This window comes from Ruditapes philippinarum, unplaced genomic scaffold (genome assembly GCF_026571515.1).
Source record: "Ruditapes philippinarum isolate M1 unplaced genomic scaffold, ASM2657151v2 ctg6590_1_1_1_1, whole genome shotgun sequence".
NCBI classification, from domain to species: Eukaryota; Metazoa; Mollusca; class Bivalvia; order Venerida; family Veneridae; genus Ruditapes; species Ruditapes philippinarum.
The window spans coordinates 68180-93303 of record NW_026853966.1 but is presented as its reverse complement, the minus strand read 5'-3'; the positions used below and the strand labels follow the sequence as shown (position 1 = coordinate 93303).

General features: G+C 32.6%; 2 protein-coding genes across 4 annotated transcripts; one reads left to right on the top strand and one right to left on the bottom strand.

The window, feature by feature from the left end:
* The first annotated feature begins 616 nt into the window (after positions 1-616).
* LOC132738531 (spindle and kinetochore-associated protein 2-like) lies at positions 617-16498 on the top strand. The gene is made up of 9 exons (XM_060726038.1): positions 617-742; positions 8242-8322; positions 9495-9590; positions 10592-10672; positions 11147-11327; positions 13048-13175; positions 13730-13773; positions 15079-15154; positions 16426-16498. Exons 1-9 carry the CDS (start codon positions 710-712, stop codon positions 16489-16491), a joined length of 786 nt encoding a protein of 261 aa, XP_060582021.1. The 5' UTR covers positions 617-709; the 3' UTR covers positions 16492-16498.
* A 3383-nt stretch (positions 16499-19881) lies between these two features.
* Positions 19882-24865, bottom strand: LOC132738530 (F-box only protein 39-like). 3 transcript variants are annotated; one of them, XM_060726037.1, is made up of 4 exons: positions 23773-24864; positions 22288-22449; positions 20451-20629; positions 19882-20095 (listed from the first exon to the last, which is right to left on the bottom strand). In XM_060726037.1, exons 1-3 carry the CDS (start codon positions 24752-24754, stop codon positions 20487-20489), a joined length of 1287 nt encoding a protein of 428 aa, XP_060582020.1. In that variant the 5' UTR covers positions 24755-24864; the 3' UTR covers positions 19882-20095; positions 20451-20486. The 3 variants fall into 3 exon arrangements, with proteins under 3 accessions (XP_060582020.1, XP_060582018.1, XP_060582019.1); XM_060726035.1 differs by lacking the exon at positions 20451-20629 and having other exon boundaries at positions 23773-24865; XM_060726036.1 differs by having other exon boundaries at positions 19882-20629.
* Between the last annotated feature and the right edge of the window lie 259 nt (positions 24866-25124).

The following is a 25124-nucleotide window of genomic DNA, read 5'->3' as shown; positions in this document are numbered from 1 at the left end:
ACTAATAAATGTGATACTGAGAAAAAAATGATGGATAGTATTTTTTATTTTCCAAATTATCATCGTTAAAATTTATTATTCACTGCAGTGAAACATATTCTTCGTATCTTTACTGGTGTCTGTCGGATTACTTTCTTCTAAAGTCACCCAATACACAAAATATAAGGGAAAGTATGTCAAATTGTAATGTCAAAAAAGAGAAAAAAATGTATATAACAAACAGAAAATTCAAGTTTCTTGTGGAATGACAATTATCATATTTCACACGTGGCTACCGCCACTCATGAAGTATACCACTCGGTGAAAATAAATCCTGTATTTATAGAAACAACTTAATATCCTCTTTATATATGAGTTAACATGTTTATTTTGTTATTATCTACTAAATACCCATAAGTCTTGTACAATAATCTTTCGTTTAAAACTCAAAAAAGTTATATAAAAGATGATTTTGATATTCAACAAATGTTATATTACAATTAAATAAACAGAGTATGTGCATAACATACCAGAAATATAGAACTTTATGACATTATTTTGGCTGTCAAAATTGTAACTTGTATCTTTCGATGCCTTGCCGGTAATTAAAGAACATTTGGGTCCTGTCACAAAAACCTTATTATCTCCCCTGCCAGTTGAAATTAAAATTTAAAATTAAACTGTCGTTAAAGTTTACATTTTTTGTGCGTCGATTTGAAGAAAAACAAAAATGCAAAAAGCAGCTGAACGAGTAGAGGCCATGGTATAAATATTAGATACTTACCTTTTTTTTTTGAATTGAATGTAGAGACTGTTTTAGTAAGTTGCACATTCTCGGACACACTCTGTATTCGGATAATAAATGTTTAAAGAATAAACCCAGAGCAACAGATAAGGCGCGTATTTACGCAATAAATTTTATAAAATACGCAATTGATTTTTTTAGAATGCGTATCAAAATCCATTAAAAAAAATAAAATACTTAAAAACTCGTGCGTATTGTCATTTTCATCACCGCAAAATTAATCTATCGTACGCTCGTAGTTTTGGACAAATTATTTCGATAAATGCTCACTAATCAACGGTCTCCGGTCTTCGACGGTCCCCGGTCTCCAAAGACCGACTGAGTCATATCATTAAAGCGTGACACCGTCAATTTGTCTACTCAGGTCGACGGTCTTTACAGACCGGCAGAGACCGTTGATTTTGCGGAAATCGTCAATAAGTAGGTCCCACCTGTATCAATAGACGCTTTGAAAGCAATATGGCGTCGTGCAAAAGGGAAAATGATTTGAAACAAAACAATGGTAAATAATCAAAAATCAGTCAGAAAACGAACTTGTTAAAATATTATGAAACATAACATGAGCATTTTATATAAAAATAAAACAATTGTGAAAAGTTCTAGTAAATTGTAAATCCTATTTTCTTTTTAAAACAGTTTAAATTGTATTGATATTGAAACCATAAAATTCATATCTTCATAATTAAATACCCAATTTATCTTGAATTCATAGGGTATTGAGTTTTAGAATACCCAATTAAATGGAGCCAATACCCCATTCTATTCTTGTCAGTTGAATCGCGAGTAAAGATAATCGGTTTCGTTTCTAACTGTATAAAACATACATAAAATGGTCTGACTTGTGGAAGGTTTAACCGTAAATTTAAATATCTATAGTGTTGAACAATGTGTTGAAATATAAGCTGAGATCACAAGCTTTTCATAGGTGTAATAAATTCAAAACCAACATTAAATTGCCCCAAACTGATGATTTGAAAATGGCTACATTTGTATTGTTTTAGCATAAGAGATAACGATTTTACTCAAAGATAAGGGAAACAAGTCATATTTTTTTAATTATGGTGGTTTCGTCGAACTACCGGTTCGGCGAACTTAATTTATGAAGAGGTGCGTATGGAGGGCGTTCGTTGCCAAAATTCCAGACATGTAAAGTGTTACTTTTTAAAATGACTTTTGAAAATGCGAACTTGTATGCCTACCATTTTTATTGTATGCCTCTTAATTCAATCTTTTAATTGAAGGTTACCGCCTTTATATAACAAGTTTACATATATATCGTAACAACTGACCTAACATCTAAAACGACAACAAATTTACAAGTTCGTATCTTCCATTGCATGCAATACATACGCATGTTTGTACACTTATAGATCTGTAATATACAAATGAAATGTAAAACTCGAATACGGAAAATAGAGTTTAAGAAAACGTGTTTCCAGTTGTAGAACATCAAGAGTACGTTAACACAGTAACATGTTTAAAATGACAAAAGTAGATTCACAAAGTTAAACGATTTTAAGTCAAGCATAACGTCCCGCCCCTCTCGGAGTATTTACGAACTTCTATTGCGGACAAGTATAAAACGGCGCCTCTCCCATATTTTTAAATAAAACTGAAGGACAACATACGGCATTTTTCATAACATATATATGTTACATTTGTTACAAAAGTTTTGTCACTAGCAACATCACTTGAAAATTGCTGATTTTACCATATATGATGAAGATAACTCGTGCATTACCTTATTATTTAACATCGTGCTCTTATCAGTTACAAATTATTTATCGTTTTAGTGATTAGCCTGTCCGTGCTATGCCTAGTGCCCTGTCCTGTGTTTTGTTTGGGGTCCGCCTGGGCTTCTTATACCACTTGTTCTTGTTGTGGGTCATGTAGGGTTGCGTTCATTGAGCGCCGCCTTTCCTTGTTGATCTTGTTTATCATATATTCCTGAGAAACATCGGCGATTTGGAAATTTTTAGGGGAAACAATGACCAACTTCAAGGGAGTAATTTTATTGGTAATGTAAAAACCATCCAATATTCTTGGTATCATTGAAAAATGTATTGGCACAAATTTCATTTTCAACAAAAACTATGCAAGTATTTGCAAAAATAGGATTTAAAGCGGCCACCGAGATTTCCTTTCCGAAATCAAGAAAATACTTATCCGTAGCACATATGTACAATCTTTAATAAGGTATTTTCAGTATGAATAAAAACTTTTTGCACTTGTTCATTATCCCTCATGTACAGACACAATCAAACCGAGTCTGCAATTCTTATGTAATTTTGTAGTGATTAATGCTTCCGAGGGATCACTTTGCTTCCAGATTTTAATACTTCACAACAACAGGTGTCAAGTGCCGTGTGGCAGCTGTAAAAAGTTGCCCCGTACTTCACTTCAGTGTTTTTCTGGTCCTTCGGGATCATTGATGCCAGCGCTATTAAGTGTTGAGAATTGAGTACCGTTCAAGCCGGTGCTAGGGGGCATGAGGGATGTTGCACTTGTTCATTATCCCTCATGTGCAGACTCAATTAAACCGAATCTGCAATTCTTATGTAATTTTGTTGTGATTAATGCTTCCGAGGGATCACTTTGTTTCCAGATTTTTAATATACTTGTTCAAAGCTTATGGTCTTAAATTTCATTCAATATTCAATTTCCTTTTTGAATAAAGTATGTAAAGGAAGCGACGTTATTTTTTTCCGAATATATGAGTGTGGATTTAAGAGAGAAAAAAATAAACAACGATAAATTAGAAACAATTTTTTTTAATACTTCTACATAATTAATTTTCATTTTTAAGGCATCACTAGAAAGTTCATAAAGGATTCTTTTACTTGAGTCTAAAATTTTCAACGCCGCCTTTCCTTGATGATCTTGTTTATTATCAAAATTGACCAAGAAATAAAAAAAGTAAGTAGGGGGCGCCATGTTTTTCTTACTGAATTTCAGAGTGTGTTTTTTTTTACTTGGGGATCATATGCCGTTTTTCATGGTATGGCACTTACGTGTCACATTGAAGGTTCCATGATAATCGCCATATTAACACATCTGCGGATGTTTCAAAATTGTACCAGTTCATGTTGAATTTTGCTTAAGCCGGTGCTAGGGGGCGTGGACGATAACTTGCTCTTTCCATTACCGTCCATGAGCAGGCTCAATCAAACCGGGCCTGCAACATTCTCAATTTTGTCGTTTTGAGCGTTCTTTAGGGATTCTTATTTTCTCTATTTTACAGAAAGTAACATGATAAACTTTTTAACGAAAAGTTAATTCAGTTTGATTTAATTCATTTTTATTTTTAGGCATTATATAATTATATATCATAAATCGTATGAAGCACACTTTTATTTCAATCCAAAATTATCAAAATATATTACGAACTTAAAAAAAAGTTTGGAGGGAACGCCGTGTTTTTCTTACCAATTCGAGAGTGTTATTTTCAGAGTAAAAAAACCTAAAAATTCAATACATCTATTTAATTCATTTTTATTTCCGAGGCACTCATAGAAAGCTTATGGAGTAATCTTTCATTTGATACCAAAAATATTGGACTTTTTATAGAAATAAAAAAAAGTAAGAATGGACGCCGTGTTTTCCTTCACTTTATTGAGAAATAGGAGAGAGGCGACGGGTATTATACCTGTCCGTACATTTCCATAATAGAAGATAAATACTCAGAGAGAGGCGGGGCGTCATGCATGACTTAGAATCGTTTAACTTTGTGAATCTACTTTTGTCATTTTAAACATGTAACTGTGTAAACGTACTGTTGTAGTTCTACGACTGGAACACGTTTTATTAAATTATATTTTCTGCATTCGAGTTTTACATTTCATTTGTGTTTTTCAGGTACAGATATATATCTACAAGTGTGTAAACATGCTTATGTATTATATGCAATGGTAGATACGAACTTGTAAATGTGTTGTTCACTCCATGTTAGGTCAGTTGTTAAGATTTACATGTAAACTTGTTATTTAAAAGCGGGTGCCTTCAATTAAAAGATTGGATTAAGAGGCGTATCATTTGCTGTGCACGAATGCAATAAAAAATTCTAGACATACATGTTCGCATTTTCAAAAGTAGTTTTCAAAAGGAACACATTACATGTCTGGAATTTTGGCAACGATCGCCCTCCATAGTGCGAAAGTGGTTTCGTCGAACTGATGTTATATAGTAATTAAAGGCAAAGTAGACGTGGTTCATACATTGTATATAAAGTGTTTTTACCATCAATAATTTGTTATAATTAAATTATGACGCAAATATCATAAATGAATATAATATATTGTAGAAGTATGTTTATATATTATACTTATTTTGATAATGATTTTTTCGTTATTTGATAAATTATGTTTGAGTAATTAAAAGAATAAATTACAAAAAACAAAAACAATATTATTTTGTTTGCAAAATTAATTGTTCAGTTAGGGCTTGGTTTACAAAATAAATCAATTGTTTATAATTAATGACAGTGAAAGTTTGTTTGTCTTATCAGCCGATAGTTTATTATGTACATGTACGTGGATTTTTTTTTTTTTTTTTTTTTGTATTTATGCATTGAACATTAATTCTTTCTCTTTCAAACTTTATTTTTTCTGTGTATATATGTCGATTTTATTCCGATTAAAAGCATTTTTTATTCGGTATTAACTATTTGTGTATATAGTTTGGCATAGATTATAAAAATAAACTTGTGTGAAATGTAATTTGTGTAAATGTTGACTCTAGTTTTTTTACAGGTTGTAATTTTATACGTATATATATTTTTATGATGTTGTTTGTTCACTGAGATCTTTTGTAATGTGATATTCTTTTATGTAAATATTACTATTATACTAAAGAAAAGAATAAACAATAGGTTTAAATTTTCAATATCTTGTCTTTAATTGCATGAAAAACGTGTGATAAACCATACATTAAGACCCGAGATAATTGACATGCCCATTATACAATAGATAGTGTTCGCACTTTATATAAATTATAAGTACGCCAAAACCACTTCGACGAACTGGTAGTTAGACGAAACCACTCCCACCCATATTTTTTCACTCAATATACCTCAGTTATTTAGGTTGTTCATATGGAGACTGTCAGTGGGTGTATACATATATATTATTCCAGAGACAAAGATAACATCTATTACCTACAACTCTGATTATTACTGTAAATAAAACTAAATTCTCATATCAATAAAATGCCATGATGACTTTCCTGTGTTTAATGATGTCCAATTAGAATTATGGTATCATGATGATACCATAATTCTAATTGGACATCATTAAACACAGGAAAGTAAATGAAATGTTTCTTAAACAACGCTGGATCTAATATGGCAAAGTCTGTCAAACTGTGCAGCACTTGAACCCTGGATGCTTAAAATACCATACCAAGGTTCTATCAACTGAGAGCTATTGTGCATCATACACATCTTCTCCCATAATTTGTGAAAAGGTCTTAAACATAACATACTCCCCATGAGATGGTTACATAACCAATCAAGCTTTATATAACATTACAATAGTGAACATTGCTAATGTTACACACACTTGAAGTTGATATGAAAGACATGAAGTGGGTGAAAAGAGCAGGGTCAAAACTCCCAAAATGTTATATGTCCGCTCAGCCTCTTTAGCAGGCTAGTTAAAATGCTCGATTGGGCTTATCACATAAAAGCATATTTCTAGAAAAATAATTAAATTATTAATATGTTTCTTTCTATCTTGTTTTGTTTATTAAGCATTATGTATGATACAAATCAAAATAAAAAGATTTTGGTTGCCCTTTTTTAGCTCACCTGTCACAAAGTGACAGGGTGAGCTTTTGTGATCGCTTTTCGTCCGGCGTCCGTCGTCCGTCGTCCGTCCGTCGTCCGTCGTCCGTCGTCCGTAAACTTTTACTTTAAATGACATCTCCTCATAAACCACAAGGCCAATTTCATCCAAACTTCACAGGAATGTTCCTTTGGTGGTCACCTTTAAAAATTGTTCAAAGAATTTAATTCCATGCAGAACTCTGGTTGCCATGGCAACCGAAAGAAAAAACTTTAAATATCTTCTTTAAAAAAACCATAAGAGCTAGAGCTTAGATATTTGGCATGAAACATCTTCTAGTGAGTGTCTACCAAGTTTGTTCAAATAAAATCCCTGGGGTCAAAATTGGCCCCGCCCCGGGGGGTCATTGATTTTCCCTATATGCATATAGTAAAAACTTAAAAAATCTTCTTTTAAAGAACTCAGAGACCTATGGCTAAGTTTTTGAGCATCAAACATGTTCTAATAGGTGTCTACCAAGTTTGTTCAAAGAAAAGCCCTGGGGTCAAAATTGGCCCCGCCCCAGGGGGTCATTGATTTTCCCTATATGCATATAGTAAAAACTTAAAAAATCTTCTTTTAAAGAACCAAAAGAGTTAGAGCTAAGATATTTAGCATTAAACATGTTCTAATAAGTGTCTACCAAGTTTGTTCAAATAAAAGCCCTGGGGTCAAAATTGGCCCCGCCCCGGGGGTCATTGATTTTCCTTATATGTGTATAGCAAAAACTTAAAAAAATCTTTTTTGAAAAAACCCAAATAGCTAGAGTTAAGATATTAAGCATAAAACATCTTTTAGTGAGTGTCTACAAAGTTTGTTCAAATAAAAGACCTGGGGTCAAAATTGGCCCCGCCCCGGGGTCATTGATTTTCCTTATATGTGTATAGCAAAAACTTAAAATCTTCTTTGAAAAAACCCAAATAGCTAGAGTTTAGATATTAAGCATGAGACATATTCTAGTAAGTGTCTACAAAGTTTGTTCAAATAAAAACCCTGGGGTCATAACTGGCCCGGCCCAATGGGTGTCATTGTTTTTAACTATATGTGTATAGTAAAAACTTTAAAAAAATCTTCTTTTAAATAGCCCAATGAGCTAGAGCTTAGATGTTAAGCATGAAACATCTTCTTATGGGTGTCTACCAAGTTTGTGCAAATAAAAGCCCTTTGGTTAAATTGGCCCTGCAACGTTTGGGGGGGGGGGGGGGTTGGGGGGCCTATATACAGGTGAGCGACCTCAGGGCCATCATGGCCCTCTTGTTTAAAAGAATTATTTCCCTTTTTTTACATTTTCAGGAAACAAAATATTTGAAGTTCATAAAAATTATGTTGTAATGCAAAATTCTTAATAGAAATGTGTCCAACAACTTCATTTTGCTAAAGATTATTGCTCCAGTACTTTTAATCTATATATTTGGATTTGATATTCTGTTTCTGGCATATATATATTTTGATAATTTCTCTGACACTGAACATTATACTTTGAAGTTTTCTCTGAAAACTGAATGAAATGTATGCAAAAAAAAAGCAAATTTGCCATTAGGAATGGGTCTGATGGTCTGACCTGCGGTGACACTTGGAAAAAGGCATGAAAAGGTGATATTTTATGTAGAGTTTCAATGAGAAATAATTTAATTTCAGTTCCAAAAGGCCGATTCTGATGTTAACAGCCTGTCACAAAGATTGAAGTTTGAATTTGAGAATAATGAAGATTTGCAGCAGGTAAATTGTATTACTATTATACTGATACAGCCTTGTATATTAGTTTTGTTTTTGGTTTTTTTTTCTTCAGAAAATATATTTATTTTTAAAAGATTGTTAACATATACTAATTCAGAGTAGGTTAATGAAAACCTAAATGAATTGATTTGTATTGCCATTGGTATAATAATTTAAGTATTTTAAGCTTGACGTTTGAAAACATTTAGTGGCTATTCTATTGAACCTACATGTAGTATTAACATTGGCAAAATTCATATCTCATTTATCACCATTAACTTGAATCTTTGTAAAAAGGGGCATCTGTGGCCTAGTGGTTAAGGTCGTTGATTTCAAACCACTTGCCTCTCACTGCTGTGGGTTCAGCCTGCTCCTTCGGATTGTTTCATGGTTCAATGGTTCTACTTGGGTGCCAGTTTGTGTCTGATAACAGGCAGAGGAGTAGCTGATATTTTCCTCCACCAGTAAAGCTGGAAATTCGCCATATGACTTATAAGGTGTTGGTGCAACCTAAGCCCCAATAAAAAAAATACATGTGAGTGTTAACAGGATTATAATGAAGGTTACCTGACAAAACAATGAAACTTTATACTGTTAAACCCCTTGGATTATGTACATGTGTATGCAAGTGATACTCTGCCCCAAGTAAAGCTACACAGTGTTTTTTTCTTTATATAACTACTACTCTAAAACGGTACCATTCCCAATAGAAAATAGACATTAAAATTCCCAATTTCCAATGTTAAATTCCCAAAATGGCTGTTCAAAATGCCCACAAGGCAAAGTGATTTTTCTAAAATCATTTAAATCCAACATATTCATATAAATCACCACTCAATAGTTCTATCTGGACAGTAGAAGCTGTAAGCTATCTTTATTCATGATGTCTAATCTCATTTGTAGCTGAAAAGATGCATTAAAAAAAATTCCAATTTTAGTCAAAATAACGCATTTTTTCCCAATCAGTCTGGTACCGGCACCATTCCCAAAGTAGAGAAAAAAAGCTGCTACACCATGTAGATAGTCGCCATACAGTGTTGGTATGATAAAAAATCCAATAGACAAACAAGAGCCATTTGATACTGGACAAAAGCAAATCATATGGTTATGGGGTAATAATTACAAGATTGCTTCTATATCCAAATGTAAAAGTTCAACATTATACTGCATTTCAGACAAATCCTGCAGAATTACTCAGTAAGATAAGTGATGTGAAAAAAGAGTACTCATCTTTGGTACAGCAGGTTGAAGCTATCCAAGAGTCTCAAAAGGTAAGTGTGTGCATTTGAGTTTATTTTTACATGCCGCTGGTTTTGCCCATATGGGCAAAAACCCTTTCAGAAGAGTATTGGTAATTTTAGATTTTAGAGGATAGTGCAAGAAAATGCCCCAATTCCAGAACTTCTGCTGATTTTTAGCATGCCAAGTGTTAAAGCATTCAAACACAAGACCTCATTTTAAAGTCTCATCCAAAAGACTAATTAGTAATTTTAGTTGGCCAGCCTGGGAAATGGGAGAGTTATTGCTGTTACATTAATGAAAAAAAGGGATATAGTGGTATTTTATTTTTTCCGTGTCAGGCTCTTTTTTCCTATTCTTGTTGAGTTATTCAGTATGATTTTTATGTCAATGCTAAAGGGTTGTATCTAAAATGGTTACAAAAAATTTGAATCAGCCTACACTCTGTGAAATTATTTTCGTTTCGAACAATACGCAGTTTACGGTATCTGTTATATTTATCGCAAATATTTATGATTTTACGTTAATTCGATTTACTCTATTGTACATTCCTTAATAATTTTGAACGAATTTCACGTGCGTGTACTGTATATAAGGGAGTATATGTGTAAAAGCGTCACTCGAGGTCCGTATTTGATAGAATACATTTCGAAAAATGACAGAAGAAAGCATACATATTCCCGTCCCACCCACCCTATTTATGTTCCGTTTTATTTTTACAGTCTTTTCTTAGTTTCAGATGTTTTCAGTTGATTTTTTTACAATAGACTAGAGAAATTATTGTTCTTGAAATGTAATAATTCTGTCAAATACAACGACCTAAACCTATAATGTTTCTTGTTGTTGTTTAGAAGTATTTGAGAATAGAAAATAATTGATTTACTCATGGTTTAGTGAGTAAATATTGTCTACACATGAAGTTCTGAAACTGCAATTGTGGTTTATTTATTAAGGTTAACGTATATGTACAAACACAAAAGTTTATTATCTAAATTAAGTCACGATCAATTCAATGAATGGTTTGATTTTACAGGAAGCACTGGGAGAGTTCAGAGGTCATTTGAACAATGTGTGTCAACTTTTACTAACATTACAGACTGGCACAGGAATGATGGTAAGCTAAAATATTTATCCCTACCTTTAAACATATGAGGGCTATCCCAAATAAGTTTTGGACCAAAGGGTTAAAGTAGAACTATAATAAAAATCTTCTATTGTTAACCCCAAAATATACAGCTTTGTGCAGTACATAGATTTACATTATAACTGTGGAGTTAATGACAATACAAGATTTTAACAATTGAAATGAAAAGTTTTGTGTATGAAGTGCTTAAATTAGATGGCCCACTCAGTCAGTGCTTTATCAAAAGAGTTAAGATTCATAATCTTGAGTACATTGCATATTATTTGTTCCCATAATGATTTGATTGCAAACAATATGTCCTTCACCATTGTTATCTTTAACCATTTTCATTCTTTTATAGAGAAGTTGACAGCTAGGTGCATACCCTAATAAAAAAATACAGGGTATATTTTTAGTAGTTTTTTTTTTTCAGAAATTATTTTATGCTATATCTTTGAATTTAAGCCTACAGAAAAACCAGAAGAGCTTACTAAATTAGAGGAGTTCTTAGGGAGTGAGTTACCTTGGGGTCAGGACATATCCATGGCAACAACTGAAAGTGGAGATGTGTCAGGCATGACAGTCACATCAGCAGATGGTCAGGAATCCCTGGAGAAAAGTGAACCAGATTCTGAATTTCACGCTAGTGAGAGACTTTTTTTTAGTAGCAGATTGAAATTTGTTTTGGAAACTAGTCTGAATGGAGTGTGGAGTATATTTGTACCTTGAACCATTTATTTGTTATAACAAAATAGTGTGGTTTTTTTAGCTCACCTGTCACAAAGTGACAGGGTGAGCTTTTATGATCGCTTTTCGTCCGGCTTCCGTCCGTCGTCCGTCTGTCCGTAAACTTTTGCTTGAAATGACATCTCCTCATAAACCACTGAGCCAATTTCATCCAAACTTCACAGGAATGTTCCTTTGGTGGTCACCTTTAAAAATTGTTCAAAGAATTTAATTTCATGCAGAACTCTGGTTACCACGGCAACCGAAAGAAAAATCTTTAAATATCTTCTTTTAAGCAACCCTAAGAGCTAGAGCTTAGATATTTGGCATGAAACATCTTCTAGTGTGTGTCTACCAAGTTTGATCAAATAAAAGCCCCAGGGTCAAAATTGGCCCCGCCCCAGGGGTCATTGATTTTCCCTATATGCATATAGTAAAACTTAAAAAATCTTCTTTTAAAGAACCCAAAGAGCTAGAGCTAAGATATTTGGCATGAAACATCTTCTAGTGAGTGTCTACCAAGTTTGTTCAAATAAAAGCCCTGGGGTCAAAATTGGCACAGCCCCAGGGGGTCATTGATTTTCCCTATATGCATATAGTAAAAACTTAAAAAATCTACTTTTAAAGAACCCAAAGAGCTAGAGCTAAAATATTTAGCATGAAACATGTTCTAATGGGTGTCTACCAAATTTGTTCAAATAAAAGCCCTAGGGTCAAAATTGGCCCCGCCCAGGGGGATCATTGATTTTACTTATATGTGTATGGCAAAAACTTAAAAATCTTCTTTGAAAAAACCCAAATAGCTAGAGTTTAGATATAAAGCATGAAATATCTTTTAATCAATGTCTACAAAGTTTGTTCAAATAAAAGCCCCGGGGTCAAAATTGGCCCGCCCTGGGGGTCATTGATTTTCCTTTTTTGTGTATAGCAAAAACTTGAAAATCTTCTTTGAAAAAAACCCAAATAGCTAGAGTTTAGATATTAAGCATGGAACATCTTTTAGTAAATATCTACAAAGTTTGTTTAAATAAAAGCCCAGGGGTCAAACTGGCCCTGCCCCAGGGGTTTCATTGTTTTTAACTATATGTGTATAGTAAAAACTTAAAAAATCTTCTTTTAAAAAACCCAATGAGCTATAACTTAGATGTTTAGCATGAAACATCTTCTTATGGATGTCTACCAAGTCTGTTCAAATAAACAAATAAAAGCCCTTGGGTTAAAAATTAGCCCGGGAGGGTTGGGCTATATACAGGTGAGCGACCTCAGGGCCATCATGGCCCTCTTGTTTAATTTGTAACTATAAGCATACTTAATATTTATTTTGACTGACATATAATTTAAATGATAGAGAATTTGCATGAAAAAATAATATGTTTATTAACTCCATCATATTGCTTTTTATTTGTATTGCATCATTTTCATATTTAGCTCCATTTTTTGAAGAAGGGGAGCTATTGTCATGAGCCAACCATTTAATAAGTATAACTTAACTTTTTACATTAGGAAACTCTTTAGTATTTGAGCAGAAATAAACACCAAGGTGTAAACACAGTCTCAAATTTAACAGCATCAATATTAAATGTATGATTTTAGGTTTCAAGTATACTGATTTTACTTACCAAACTAATTTTACTAACCAGGTACCCCGGAAATATCACCGTCACAGTTAAGGAGAACTACTAATGACTTTGTAGAGGTGACACAGCAAGAATTTGAGTCTGTTTCCTCGTTGATCAGGGGTCGTGTCAAACTTACAGAAGTTAACAGTGTAAGTAAATCCATTGTACTTTCTGCAGTGATAATTTACTACCCTAATGCAAAGAGTATAGAGCCAAGCTAGGCCTGCACATTTATGTAATCTGGCTAGATTTTGATGTTTTTATAATGAAATTCATTAACCTGATAATGGACTGATCCAAGGTTAAGTAAGCACGAGTCCACTATAAATAAGGATATAAAGATATAGAGAGAAGTTTTCTCACTCTGATAACTATTATATTTTCACTTACATGATTTAAAAGTTGTAATGCCATTCACTCTATTTCAACTTTTACAAAGCTGGAAATCAAAGTAATCAGTCTTTGTTTCCAGTATAGTGCAGTATTACCAGGCTCAATATTGTTGGCTGGAAAACATTAAATTATACCTCTTGATTTTCCCAAAATTGATAATGGACACTTCCAAAAATGGAAGATGAACAAGTCTATTTAAGAAATTCAGCATGTTTAGGTTGAAATATATGTAAGAATCAAGGAAATGTGTTTTATATCCTAAACATATTGAAGATTTAGGTGTGTACAACTGAAACTTTTTACTTTTCAGACATACTCTACTTTGTGGAAATTCTTTAAAAGCAATAAAGACTGGTGAGTACTGTAACCCAATTTATATTCGCGGATACAAATTTTTGCGTTTTGCAGAGGTCGGACATATTCGCGAATATTAATTTCCGCGTTTTCTTGATTTCCGAAAAAAAATATTCGCGGATTGGAAAGTCCGATGAGGCCGTCAGATCCAATAGCCGACTATTAATCTTCAATAATTGAGGTCATTATTGGTGTTTTAAATGGGATTAACAATACGCTAGCCTTATATTGTATTGGTAATATTGTATTGGTGATCACATATCAGCAAAACATTTTCTCTATATATGTACATGTACGCATCGTTCGTCTTCATTTCTAAACATGCCGTTAAAAGGGTTGTTGATAAAAAATAAACCCTCATAATGCAGGGATGTTAACTGAACTATACAGGCTGTTTAGTTTGACGGGTAAAAATCGATACTAGTATGAAACCATCTTGTATTTCACTGTTTGTAATTATGTTCACCCAATACCCGTTTGTGATGCTCGATAGGTTTATACCACCATTGTCTTAACAATTCACTCAAACAATTATTTTATAGGATCAAAAAAACAATAGCCTTTTGTGATGCTCGATAGTTTTCCCACTTTTGTCAAACGATTTATTCAAATATTACCCTATACGGAACGTAATTGACAATAGGCCTACTAGTATTTCCTAAACTGTATTAAATGTGGATGTTTATTTTGATTGCTATATTGACATAGAGTTCTTTTGATATTTATGAAATAGTAGTAGTTTACTGAGTTTGTGTTTTTATTGCTTTATGGCAATATTCATAACAATTCATTACTTCCTAACAGGTGCCCGTAAAATTCGAATATATCCGGTCAAGTAGCTTTGCATGAACAACGTCTAAAATAAAAAAATCTCTCTAATTTATTCGCGAAATCGTGCGGACTTATTCGCGCAAACAAATATTCGCGCTTCGTGGCCATCCGAGAATAAAGCGAATATTAATTGGTCGCGAATATTCGTTGGGTTACAGTAATCTTAATAGGACTTATCATTATACTTTATTTATGTTCAGTGACATTTTATTCCTTTTGCCGTGAAACCTTCTATTTCTACTTTGTTGAATAATATTTAGAATGCCTCTATTTTGTTGCCAGTTGTATATCGAGATACATTGTATTATTTCAATTTAAATACCTTTTTTCTTTCAAGGCAATTAAAGTATCACAGAACTTGAAATTGAATGTGTATAGCATACCTACCATATCATAAACTTACCATATTGTAATGCTGGTATTCAATTTGACAATTGTAACATGTTATACCATTTATTCTTTTTTTTTCTTTAGCACGAAGCTTGCTCCAGATGAATTACATAAAATGGGTCTAAAAGTTTCAGGGGTAACCGGACAGGCTAAATTAAAGGTAACCATTTTAATCAGAGATTGATATAGTAGGTTAGATCGTGGCAAACATTACACTGTTAAAGTTATAAAACATGCTAAAGAGTAAAGTATTCATTTAATTACAGGAGCATAAATTACTCATTAAAAACTCATTAAAAGATCAAAAGGTAAATTTGTAAGTTCTGACAAAGTATATTAGGGTAATATGCTGACAAAGTATATTATTGATTTTCAAAAATTATCATAGAGGGAAACAGTGATAGATATTTTATGAATTGGTAACAAAACAGGCTTTGTTCAGCTGAATATCCTGTTGGGGAGAAAATAGAACCGTGTTAATTTAACCATTACCCTGTTTAAATGGAGGTATCCATCATTCAATCAGGATAAAACCATATTATCCTTTAGCGAAAATGACAAAATATATACTGAAAATAGTGAACAATGTAGACCCTGATCAGACAGCATAGATGTACTGGCTGATCTTGGTCTGCTCTGCTCACATACAATAAACGTTGGAAAATGAGCTGTGGCTTATTGTAAGTTTTGGTAAGATATTGGTGGCTTTTTTTTGTGGAAGGTTTATTTTCAAGGTCGGCATTATTATGTAGATTTTTTTTCACAAGCATGCTTAGGGTTAGGGAGGTAACAAGATGAATTTTGTATAGGACAGAGATTTTTTAGAATGACAGAACAGGATTTTTTGTTGGAGTGTTCTAAGGTCCTAAAAAAACATGTTTTTAAGGAACTTTTTTTTCTTCAGATAATAACGTATTGCAAATGATAGTTTAAAGTCTAATTTGCTGTAATAAGTATGCTAAGATTAAAGAAAATTTATAACAGAGTGATCTTGATTTTCTGTCAGAGTGTAAGCCACTTTCAGAGCATTTCTGCCACCATAGGCAGTCAGGAAAATAATTTTTTTCTGTCTACAACGGCAACATTTTCTCTTCAAGCGCACTAGTTTGAACATCTGTTACATTCTGAAGAAAAGACACACTAGGTTTACATATGGCATGGACGACCCTAAGTGATGAATGTTTATGGGTATAACAATAACACATCATAGACTGAGTTACAGTTCAGATTTAATGATTAAAAAAAACATGCTTATAGAAAATAACTTATGGTTTATACCCTAGTGTATATAGCACTGTGATAATGCAAGTATAAGATTCAATAAGCAGATTCCAGTATTGCCATGTGAAAAATTCTCTATTTCAAACATGATGGTTATTAATACATGTATACACCAAGTATAAGAATGATTCAAATGCTGTCATATTTCAGGTATTGAGAGCCCTAAAGCTGATCAAACTGTCAACAAAAGGAGAAGTGCTGCCAGCAGACAAGTGATTGTACATATAGTGAAAAAAACTGTGACAGGAGCAGTATACATGGTGCATGAAATACAGTGCTAAATATGTGTTCATTTTCATCAATATAACAGCAAAAGCTGTCTGATGTATTCAGAAATAGAACGGGAATTTCTGCCTAGGTCAGATGTTTCTTCAGCTGCGATTCTGTGAATTGAGCAAAAGAATGGTATCTAACTCAACTGGGATATAATTCATGTAAAGTGATCACTATAATTGTAAAGGTGTCACATTAGGACTTTATCCATGGATATACCAGATCTTTTTCATTTTTAGTTTGCTTCAGGTCTAATACCTATTAAATTGGAAGCAAAATTATATATTTGAGCTGCGCCATGACAAAACCAACATAGTACGTTTGTGACCAGCATGGGCATCCGCGCAGTCTGATCAGGATCCATGCTGTTCGCTGTCAGTATCTCTACTTGCAATAGGGTTTGTAAGCGAACAGCATGGATCCTGATCCGACTGCGTGGATGCCCGGGCTGGTCTGGATCCATGGTGGTCGCAAACACGCTATGTTGGTTTTATCATGATGCGGCTCAAATGGCTATGTAAACTTGTTATTACAAGCTTTACATATATACATATGTATGTTAAAGTTATTGTAAACAAGAAGTTTTATGTTCTTACATACATGTAAGTCTGACAGAGTTGAATCTGTATGATGTCCTTTCCAAGAGAAAGTTTTAGTTTAATTTACGTATATGTTGTACAGAGATTGTGAAATGTGCTTTGTTCAATGTATATGATGTTATAATGCTTTGTTGTACTCGGATATACATGTAATTTGTTAATGTATCTGGTTTAGATATAGTATTGACAGTTTTCTTCTTGATATTGTTTTCTTCATGTGGAGTCGCCACACAAGTCATTTTTGATGGTTCTATGTAGTTATCTGTGTGCGTTGTGAATAATAAATAGAGAGAGTACATAATCTTCTTCTATAAATTGTCATATGACTTATTCAAATACACTTTACATTTCACTTTTAAGGTAGTACACTGCCATATTTCTTTCATCAAGCATTTTGAAAGAATTTTCAAACAAAGATTTTTGGCAGCAGATATATAGCTTTACTCACTTTAATGTAATAAAAAATTCTGCTAATAAGTAAAAAAGAATATTGTAATTTATCCCCCCTAAATTGATCGATCAGGCATATTATATTGTTAATGGATTTTGTTAGTTTACTTCAACACAACTTATTTTTGGACAAAAAGCTTTATTTTCAATTGTGAAACCTTTGACATTTTTGTTCTTGATGACCTTGATCGGCAAGGTTAAATATTCAAATTTTAGAAATTGAATAAGATCCCATTTTTTCTTCTTTTTTTTCCTAAAAAGTTCGAAGTTTGTTTTCCAGGTATTTTTTGTTTATAAACACATCTTCAACATTAAAAGCAGTATGTATATGGGATTTTTGTTCTCAAAACTGCATGTTTTAGGTCAATGTATTTTACTGATTAACATATTTTAGCTACTGAAAACATTTGTATTTTCATTATCATACATAAAAACATATATTGTGCAATAAAATTAGTTTGTTATAAAACTACAACTATTCATGTAAAATAAAGTCTTCCTTAATTCATTTTCTTACCTTCTGTTTGTTTTCTTAATTTCTTGGATACTTGCATGGTTACCAGTTTGATATATTTTTCGTTCTAGATTTATCAATTTAATGGCAGTAGCAGTAACATCACAATTGCTTACCTGGATTCCCCCACCCTCTTAGATGTAGGGTGCAAATTTTGCTCTACACTTTGTATTGTTTCATATAATGAAGCTGTCCTAATAGATAATGAAAAAATTGTTCCACTCAGATACAATTAGGTTGTTTTTCTCCAAAATTGTTCCACCCAAATACTATTACGTGAATTTCTTTTTCTTCTAAATTATTCCACCAAGATACTGTAAGGTTCTTTTCTCCAAAATTATTCCACACATACTTTTATGTTTTTTTTCTCTCTCAGGTGCTTGTTGATATTAGGTTGTTTTATCCATCCTTTTGCCAGATAATCTTTGGTTGTTAGGTGTTTGTTTTTTCTACTCGGGTGCCACATCATATTTAAAAGGCTGTTGCTTTTTTTAACCCAGGTGCCAGATCATTTTAGGCTTTTTTATTCTTCACACATGTGACAGAAAATTTTGCTGAAACAGACTTCTTAAAAAAGAGTTGATGAGTTTAAAAGGGTATAAAGCAATATCTAATGTCACTAAGAATTATCATTATAAAATTTAAAAGCGAAAAAATTATGTTGTTTCCTCAATCTTATTGTCAATTCCAGAGGCACGAGTATCGGACCTGGGAAGAAAATATGACCCCATTGATAAAAAAACCTCTGTGTTCATCTTAAATGCGTCAAAAAAAATATAAAAAATGTCCCCCTTAAAAATATACTATAAGTTTAAGTATATAGTATATTTTAAAGGGGGGCAAAAATTTATTTTTTTTATTTTTGACACATTAAAGATGAACACAAGGTGTTTTTTTTTTTCAATGTGGTCATATTTTCTTCCCAGGTCCGATACTCGTGCCTATGGTCAATTCTGGAAAGAGTTGCAACATAGAATGTTTTAATTAGGTTATTAACCATTTAGCAATGATTTTGTTCATGTGCTATCCACTCAACAGAAATATACCAACATATGTCTTTCATACTTGCAGTTTGGAATAATTATTTTTTCTTAAAATCTATGCAAAAACTTTGTAAACTGTTGGCAACAGAGATGTAGCTTTATATACTTTAAAGAAGAAAAAAAAAATAATTGATAATTGTTGGGCATTTATTCTTTTTAAGAGGAATTCATGATGAAATAGAGGATATTTGTTTAGTTCAGTGTAAGATCGGAATATATTTCACGGAGTGAGCACCAAAAGTTCTATTTCACGAGTGGCGCAGCCACGAGTGAAATATGAACTTTTGGTGTTCACAAGGTGAAATATATTTCGATCTTACACTAAACTAAACAAATTTTCTTTTTATTATATGTAAAGAAATGTTTAAAAAGACATTTAACCTAATACGAAATGAAAAGCGCTTCAAATAATAATACAACGTGACGTCATTTATGACGTCATTAAGTTGATTCCCAGTACTGAGCACGCTGGTACTTCACTGAAACAACGTAAAGGGGCTAAAATTCAAAACAGTGAAATTATCAAATTGATAATTTCACTGTTTTAAACAGTGAATTACCAGCATTTATATCACTGATATATTTCTATAAACCGCCAAAAGTATGTAATAAATGATTAAAATTGTATCAGGGTTATTTTAGCATCCTTATTGCATGGTATTTTTTCTGTTTTATGAAACAAATTCAACTTTCACAGATGATTTGGAAATGTAAAATAACAAAACACTTTTTCAGACAATAATTTCATTTTTCTTCATAAACAGCTCTGATAAATAAAACACATATTTATTAAATAGATGACTCAATGATTAGATCTGAGGTGCATTGGAAATCAATTTTGCGTTCTTTAAATATTGGTTTGTATGTAGATCGAAGAGTTTCTAACATATTCCATTCTATGTCTGTCAATCCACAACAGGTCACCAGCAGCTCTCGTAAATCTAACAGAAAAAATAACAACAAAAACATGAAAGATACTGTTACTGGATACGTATTTTCATGTTATTTTTAAATTTCCCAGTGTTATTTATAAATTTCCAAACATTCCCTTGATAAATTTTGGATATAAAAAATGAATTTGTGCTTTTTTACTGTAAAGTTAAAAAAAGAATGAATTATGCTAGAGATGAAGAATATCACTAATTTGGAAATAAATTGATTTTAAAAAGAAGTTTAGAAATGTTAATGCACAAATAAAAAAACCCACAAACAACCTTTTGATAAATTAATTTCAATCAAAATAAATATAAAAGTTATGACTTAAGAAAAAAAACAAACAATTGTATAGCATGTGACCTGTTGTGGAATTAGACATTAAAACATAGAAAATTATTAAAAGTCGAATCTGGTGAGTCGAAACTCGGTGCCAATTTCTTGTAAGATGTGTGTATAATGACGACGCAGCTGATCAAGTTCCTCCTCTGAGACGAGCTGACTTCCAATTCCACAAAAGGTTACATGCAGCATTGACAGATCTGATAAAGAAAATCATAGTTTTATATATAGCTGATTAGTGCGATTTGACACACACTATCCACTAAAAGTAACACGTATTTTTAATATATATATACATGTATAGCCCTTTTTAGGTAATTTCGACATACACTGCCCTCTTAAAGTTCTGTAACACATTTTAAATATATATTGCCCTTGTAGGTAATATGACTTAACACCACCCTCTAAAAGTTCACATAACTGTTTTAATGAAATGCTTCGAACAAAGAAAATAATTTTCACATTGCAAGCAGCACTTATAACCTTTGTAAATTACCAAAAAGGTCAAAATATACACACCAAAAAATAGCTGTTACTGTGTTAGTAAAGCAGTTGAAATATAATGAAAAATACTGTTAAATTGGACATAAATCACACATAACATAGAAATTATCACAGCTATCTTGAATCCTTTTCCTTTTTTTAAAATCTGGGTATTTTTTATTAGTTGTAAAAAAAGATAATTTATAGTCATTAGTTATAACAAAGAAAATTTAGAGTTATTAGTTATAACAAAGATAATTTAAAGCTATTAGTTATAACAAAGATAATTTATAGTTTTTAGTTATAATAACGATAATTTATAGCTATAAGTATATAAAATGATAATTTAGAGTTATTAGTTTCAAAAAAAGTATAATTTATAGCTATTTGTTATAGTTATTAGCTTGTAAAAAAAGATAATTCATAGTTTTTAGTTATAACAAAGATAATTTATAGCTATTAGTATATAAAATGATAATTTAGAGTTATTATATAGTTAAAAAAAGATAATTTATGGCTATTAGTTATAATAGATGATTTTGAGTTATTAGTTTAAAAAACAGAAAATTCATAATTATTAGTTATAACAAAGATAGTTTATACTTACAAAAGAGATAATTTATAGTTATTAATTATAACAAAGTTAATTTATAGCTTTAAGTTATAAAAAAGATAATTTATAGTTATTTGTTATTAAAAAATAACTTATAGATATTATAGGTATAACAAAGATAATCTAAAATTATTTGTTATAACAAAGATTATTTATAGTTATTAGATCTAATTATAACAAAGATAATTTTATAGTTATTAGTTATAAATGGTTTAGTTGCTGACTAAATGTAAAATCTGATGACATTTATGTTTCCAATAAATGACCATATTTTTCTTGTTGCTGACAGAAAATAATTGAAAATAATCAGTGGTCAATTCTGTTCTGATAGATCAATAAACATGTGCATTGTACATGTAACTGCAGAAGCAATACTAAAACTTTTCCTAGAATTTTAATATAAATATTTTTTCTCTTAATGAAAGCCAATATTGAAAAAAGGTTGTCTAACTAATTGTACCCAGAGACATAGATAACATCTCTGTTGTACAGTACATCCATATATTGTGCTGGTTTGTTAATGGGCAATATCTTCCTCTTTAAAAGAAGGGAGATTTTGACCCAGACCTCCATCTGGTAATTAATAATTTCAATGCAAGAAATAACTTTGAAAAAAAAATCACTAACCTATAAAAATTATCTCCCCTATAGAAGCAGGAAGATTTTGACCCAGAACAAAAATGTCTGAGAATCTAGTACTCAAAATATTTTGACTATGGAAAATGTATGAAAATGTTCCCTTTATCAGATATAAATACTTACCAATTGTTTTCTCTCTCAGCATTTCACAAATATCTTCTACAGTTTTTATGGAAATCATGGCATTTATTGACAGCTCTTTCAGCTTTTTGCACTTTGCTGCAAGGTGTAGTAAGGGTTGGTCAACGATTTCTTGGGTGTTGTCAAGCTCAAATGATACTGATTCTTTAAATACAAAAACAATGAAAGTAAATTAAATGCACGTATAGTATGTTGGTCAATTATAACCCCGAACTCCATACCGTGGATGTGCGAGTTAAATGAAACACTATAAACCTTCTATTTTTCACCGCCCTGCCGTGTTGATCATGATCATTAACAGGCTATGTTTTGGCGCCAAAATAGCAGGGCATACACGGTGGCTTTACCACTGGTCGCTTTACAAAGTTTTTTTTTTTGTTGAAATTTTGTTCATCCCCTTCCGCGTAGCGGAAAAGGGATTATAGGAATGGCCTCTATCTGTCCGTCCTTAACATTTTCGTGTCCGCTCTATAACTTTTAAACCGCTGATTTATTTAAATAACTTTGCACAAGTGATTAACATAATTAGACGATGTGCAGAGCGCAAAAAACTGGATTGCTTCCCCCAAGGTCAAGGTCACACTTAAAGGTCAAATGTTAAAAAGTCTTAATATCATAATAAAAAGTCTACATTTCGTGTCCCCTCCATAACTTTTAAACCTGTGATTTTTTTTTAATAGCTTGGCACAAGTGATCACCATTATGAGACGATGTGCACAACGCAATAATTGAATTGCTACCCCCAAGGTCAATGTCACATTTACAGGCAAATAGTAAAAAGTCTACATTTCGTTTATGATAACTTGGCAGAAATGATCAACATTATGACACTATTGGCAGAGCACAATAATCAAGTCACAATCCTAAAGGTCAGTGTCACACTCAAAGGTCCAATGTAAAAAAAAACCATCTATTCATGTCATGTCAGCTCTATAACTTATTGACAATTCAAAGGTTTTAAAATTACTTGGCACAAATGATCACCACCATGACACAATCTGCAGAGTTCAACATCCAGGTTGCTACACCCAATGTCAATGCTATATGTTCGCCATAACTTTTTTGATTTTATGGAAGATTTTAAATACTTGGCACAAATAATCACCACCCTGAGACTATGTGCTTGTGATATGCATGACACAACATCAAGGTCATGGTTGGTAAAAGGTGAGAAAGTACACATGTTCACTGCGGAAGGGGATTTAGCTGTCCTTCAGACTGTCTTGTTCATTTTGTAAACCTGGGACATAAGTTATCTTATGTCCCAGTGTAAACATAGTTTAAATAATTAACTACTAGTAACTTACTTGGTTCTTGATTTACATTTAAATAATATATAGCTTCTTATTACTTTTATTACCAATTTACAACGAAATGATATATGCATATTTTGATTTGTTTAATCTAGTAATTAATAACTTCAATGTAAGAAGTAACTTGAAAAGATTTGAAAAAACAATCACTAACCTATCGCATTTGCGTATGTGTTTGTAATATGGTCAATTGTTTCTGACAGTCTCCAGTCCAGGTCGTCATCATATCCTGACCATATATGGATATCTTTTATAGGCGCCTCCTTCACAAGTATTGGCACTATTTCCTGGTGCATTCCGATGCTCTCAAACCAGACCGCCACGCGCAAGCGCGGGCACGCTCGTGAAAACTGCTTCCAAGCCAAGCCGGATATTCGATGAAAGTGGGGATCGTTTCTGAACACTTTGATATTCAGAAAATGCAGTTTGCCCTGAAGGGACTTTGAGAAGGTCTCCAGGATTTCGTCGGATAAACAGTTGTAGTTAAGCGACAAATATTTCAAATTGGAAAATTTTCCGATGACTTTATTAAACTTTTTCACTAGGTGAACTGCCAATCTTGAGTGGAAAAAATCTTCCAAAATCATGTCCTGGATAAAGCTACCGGATTGGTGTGCAATAGCGTCCAGAACGCGGCATCCACCGAACGCTGGAAATTGTGCAGACGACATGTCAAAACATTGAAGAAGTTTCTGTGTTTTAAGAAATTTTGATAAAATACTTATCAGCTTTTCTCTGTGAGTATCGAATTTCCAGTAACGCTCAAGTTCCAATCTACAAAACTCAAACTCGTACAGCTGCGTCTCGGCATCTTTAAGTGAGGCGAGAAAATCGTCGATGGACTTCTGAAATAATTTACACGTATGGTATGAAGGGTGGCTGCAGCTTATGGCCATGTAACGTAAGTATTTACCAAAGTTTTCCGCAAATCTGCATGCACGTAAGCCGTGGGTCTGAGCCTTGTAGCCGCCAAGTTCAAACGAACGAGATCTCCACAGGCACGGTGAATTGAATATCCTGCTCCAATTCTCACACACGAGCGCAGCTTTTGCGCGTTCTGTATCCGACAAGTATTTAAAAACCTCAATGAGGACCACGTCTGGAATATTGATCCACTTCGGATGAATTGTCCTCATCTTACACCGGAATTATCAAGTTATTTGAAGGAGCATCTTTTATTTTTTTGTCCCTACCAACGTAGCGCCTTCACTGTTGCCTGGAAAGTCTGACGTCGTAACCATACGTCATTCATTCGGTAATGTTCGGGGTCGCGACGTCATAATACATATGGGCAGCGCTAGTTTCAAACGGAAAATCTAGTAAGGCGACTCACAATTTGTCTTAATGTTCCTGTCAAATTTAGCCAGTTTATCCAGTTTAAGACTTGCAAATTACGTGCATAAAATAAATGGTACATTACTTTACTTTTATTGTGATTATAATTATTTTTTACCGCGCTTTAAATATATTCATTTTCGCCAGTTATGAGTTTCTTTGTGACTAATC

Excerpts from the sequence above, each read along its gene's own strand:
- LOC132738531 (XM_060726038.1), top strand. The coding sequence starts at position 710 with ATGCAAAAAGCAGCTGAACGAGTAGAGGCCATG. Across the intron at positions 9,591-10,591 it reads CTATCCAAGAGTCTCAAAAG|GAAGCACTGGGAGAGTTCAG; the intron begins GTAAGTGTGTGC and ends TTGATTTTACAG. Across the intron at positions 13,176-13,729 it reads AACTTACAGAAGTTAACAGT|ACATACTCTACTTTGTGGAA; the intron begins GTAAGTAAATCC and ends TTTACTTTTCAG.
- LOC132738530 (XM_060726035.1), bottom strand. The coding sequence starts at position 24,754 with ATGAGGACAATTCATCCGAAGTGGATCAATATTCCAGACGTGGTCCTC. Across the intron at positions 22,450-23,772 it reads CACATACGCAAATGCGATAG|AATCAGTATCATTTGAGCTT; the intron begins GTTAGTGATTGT and ends TTGTATTTAAAG. Across the intron at positions 20,096-22,287 it reads GCTGAGAGAGAAAACAATTG|ATTTACGAGAGCTGCTGGTG; the intron begins GTAAGTATTTAT and ends TTTTTCTGTTAG.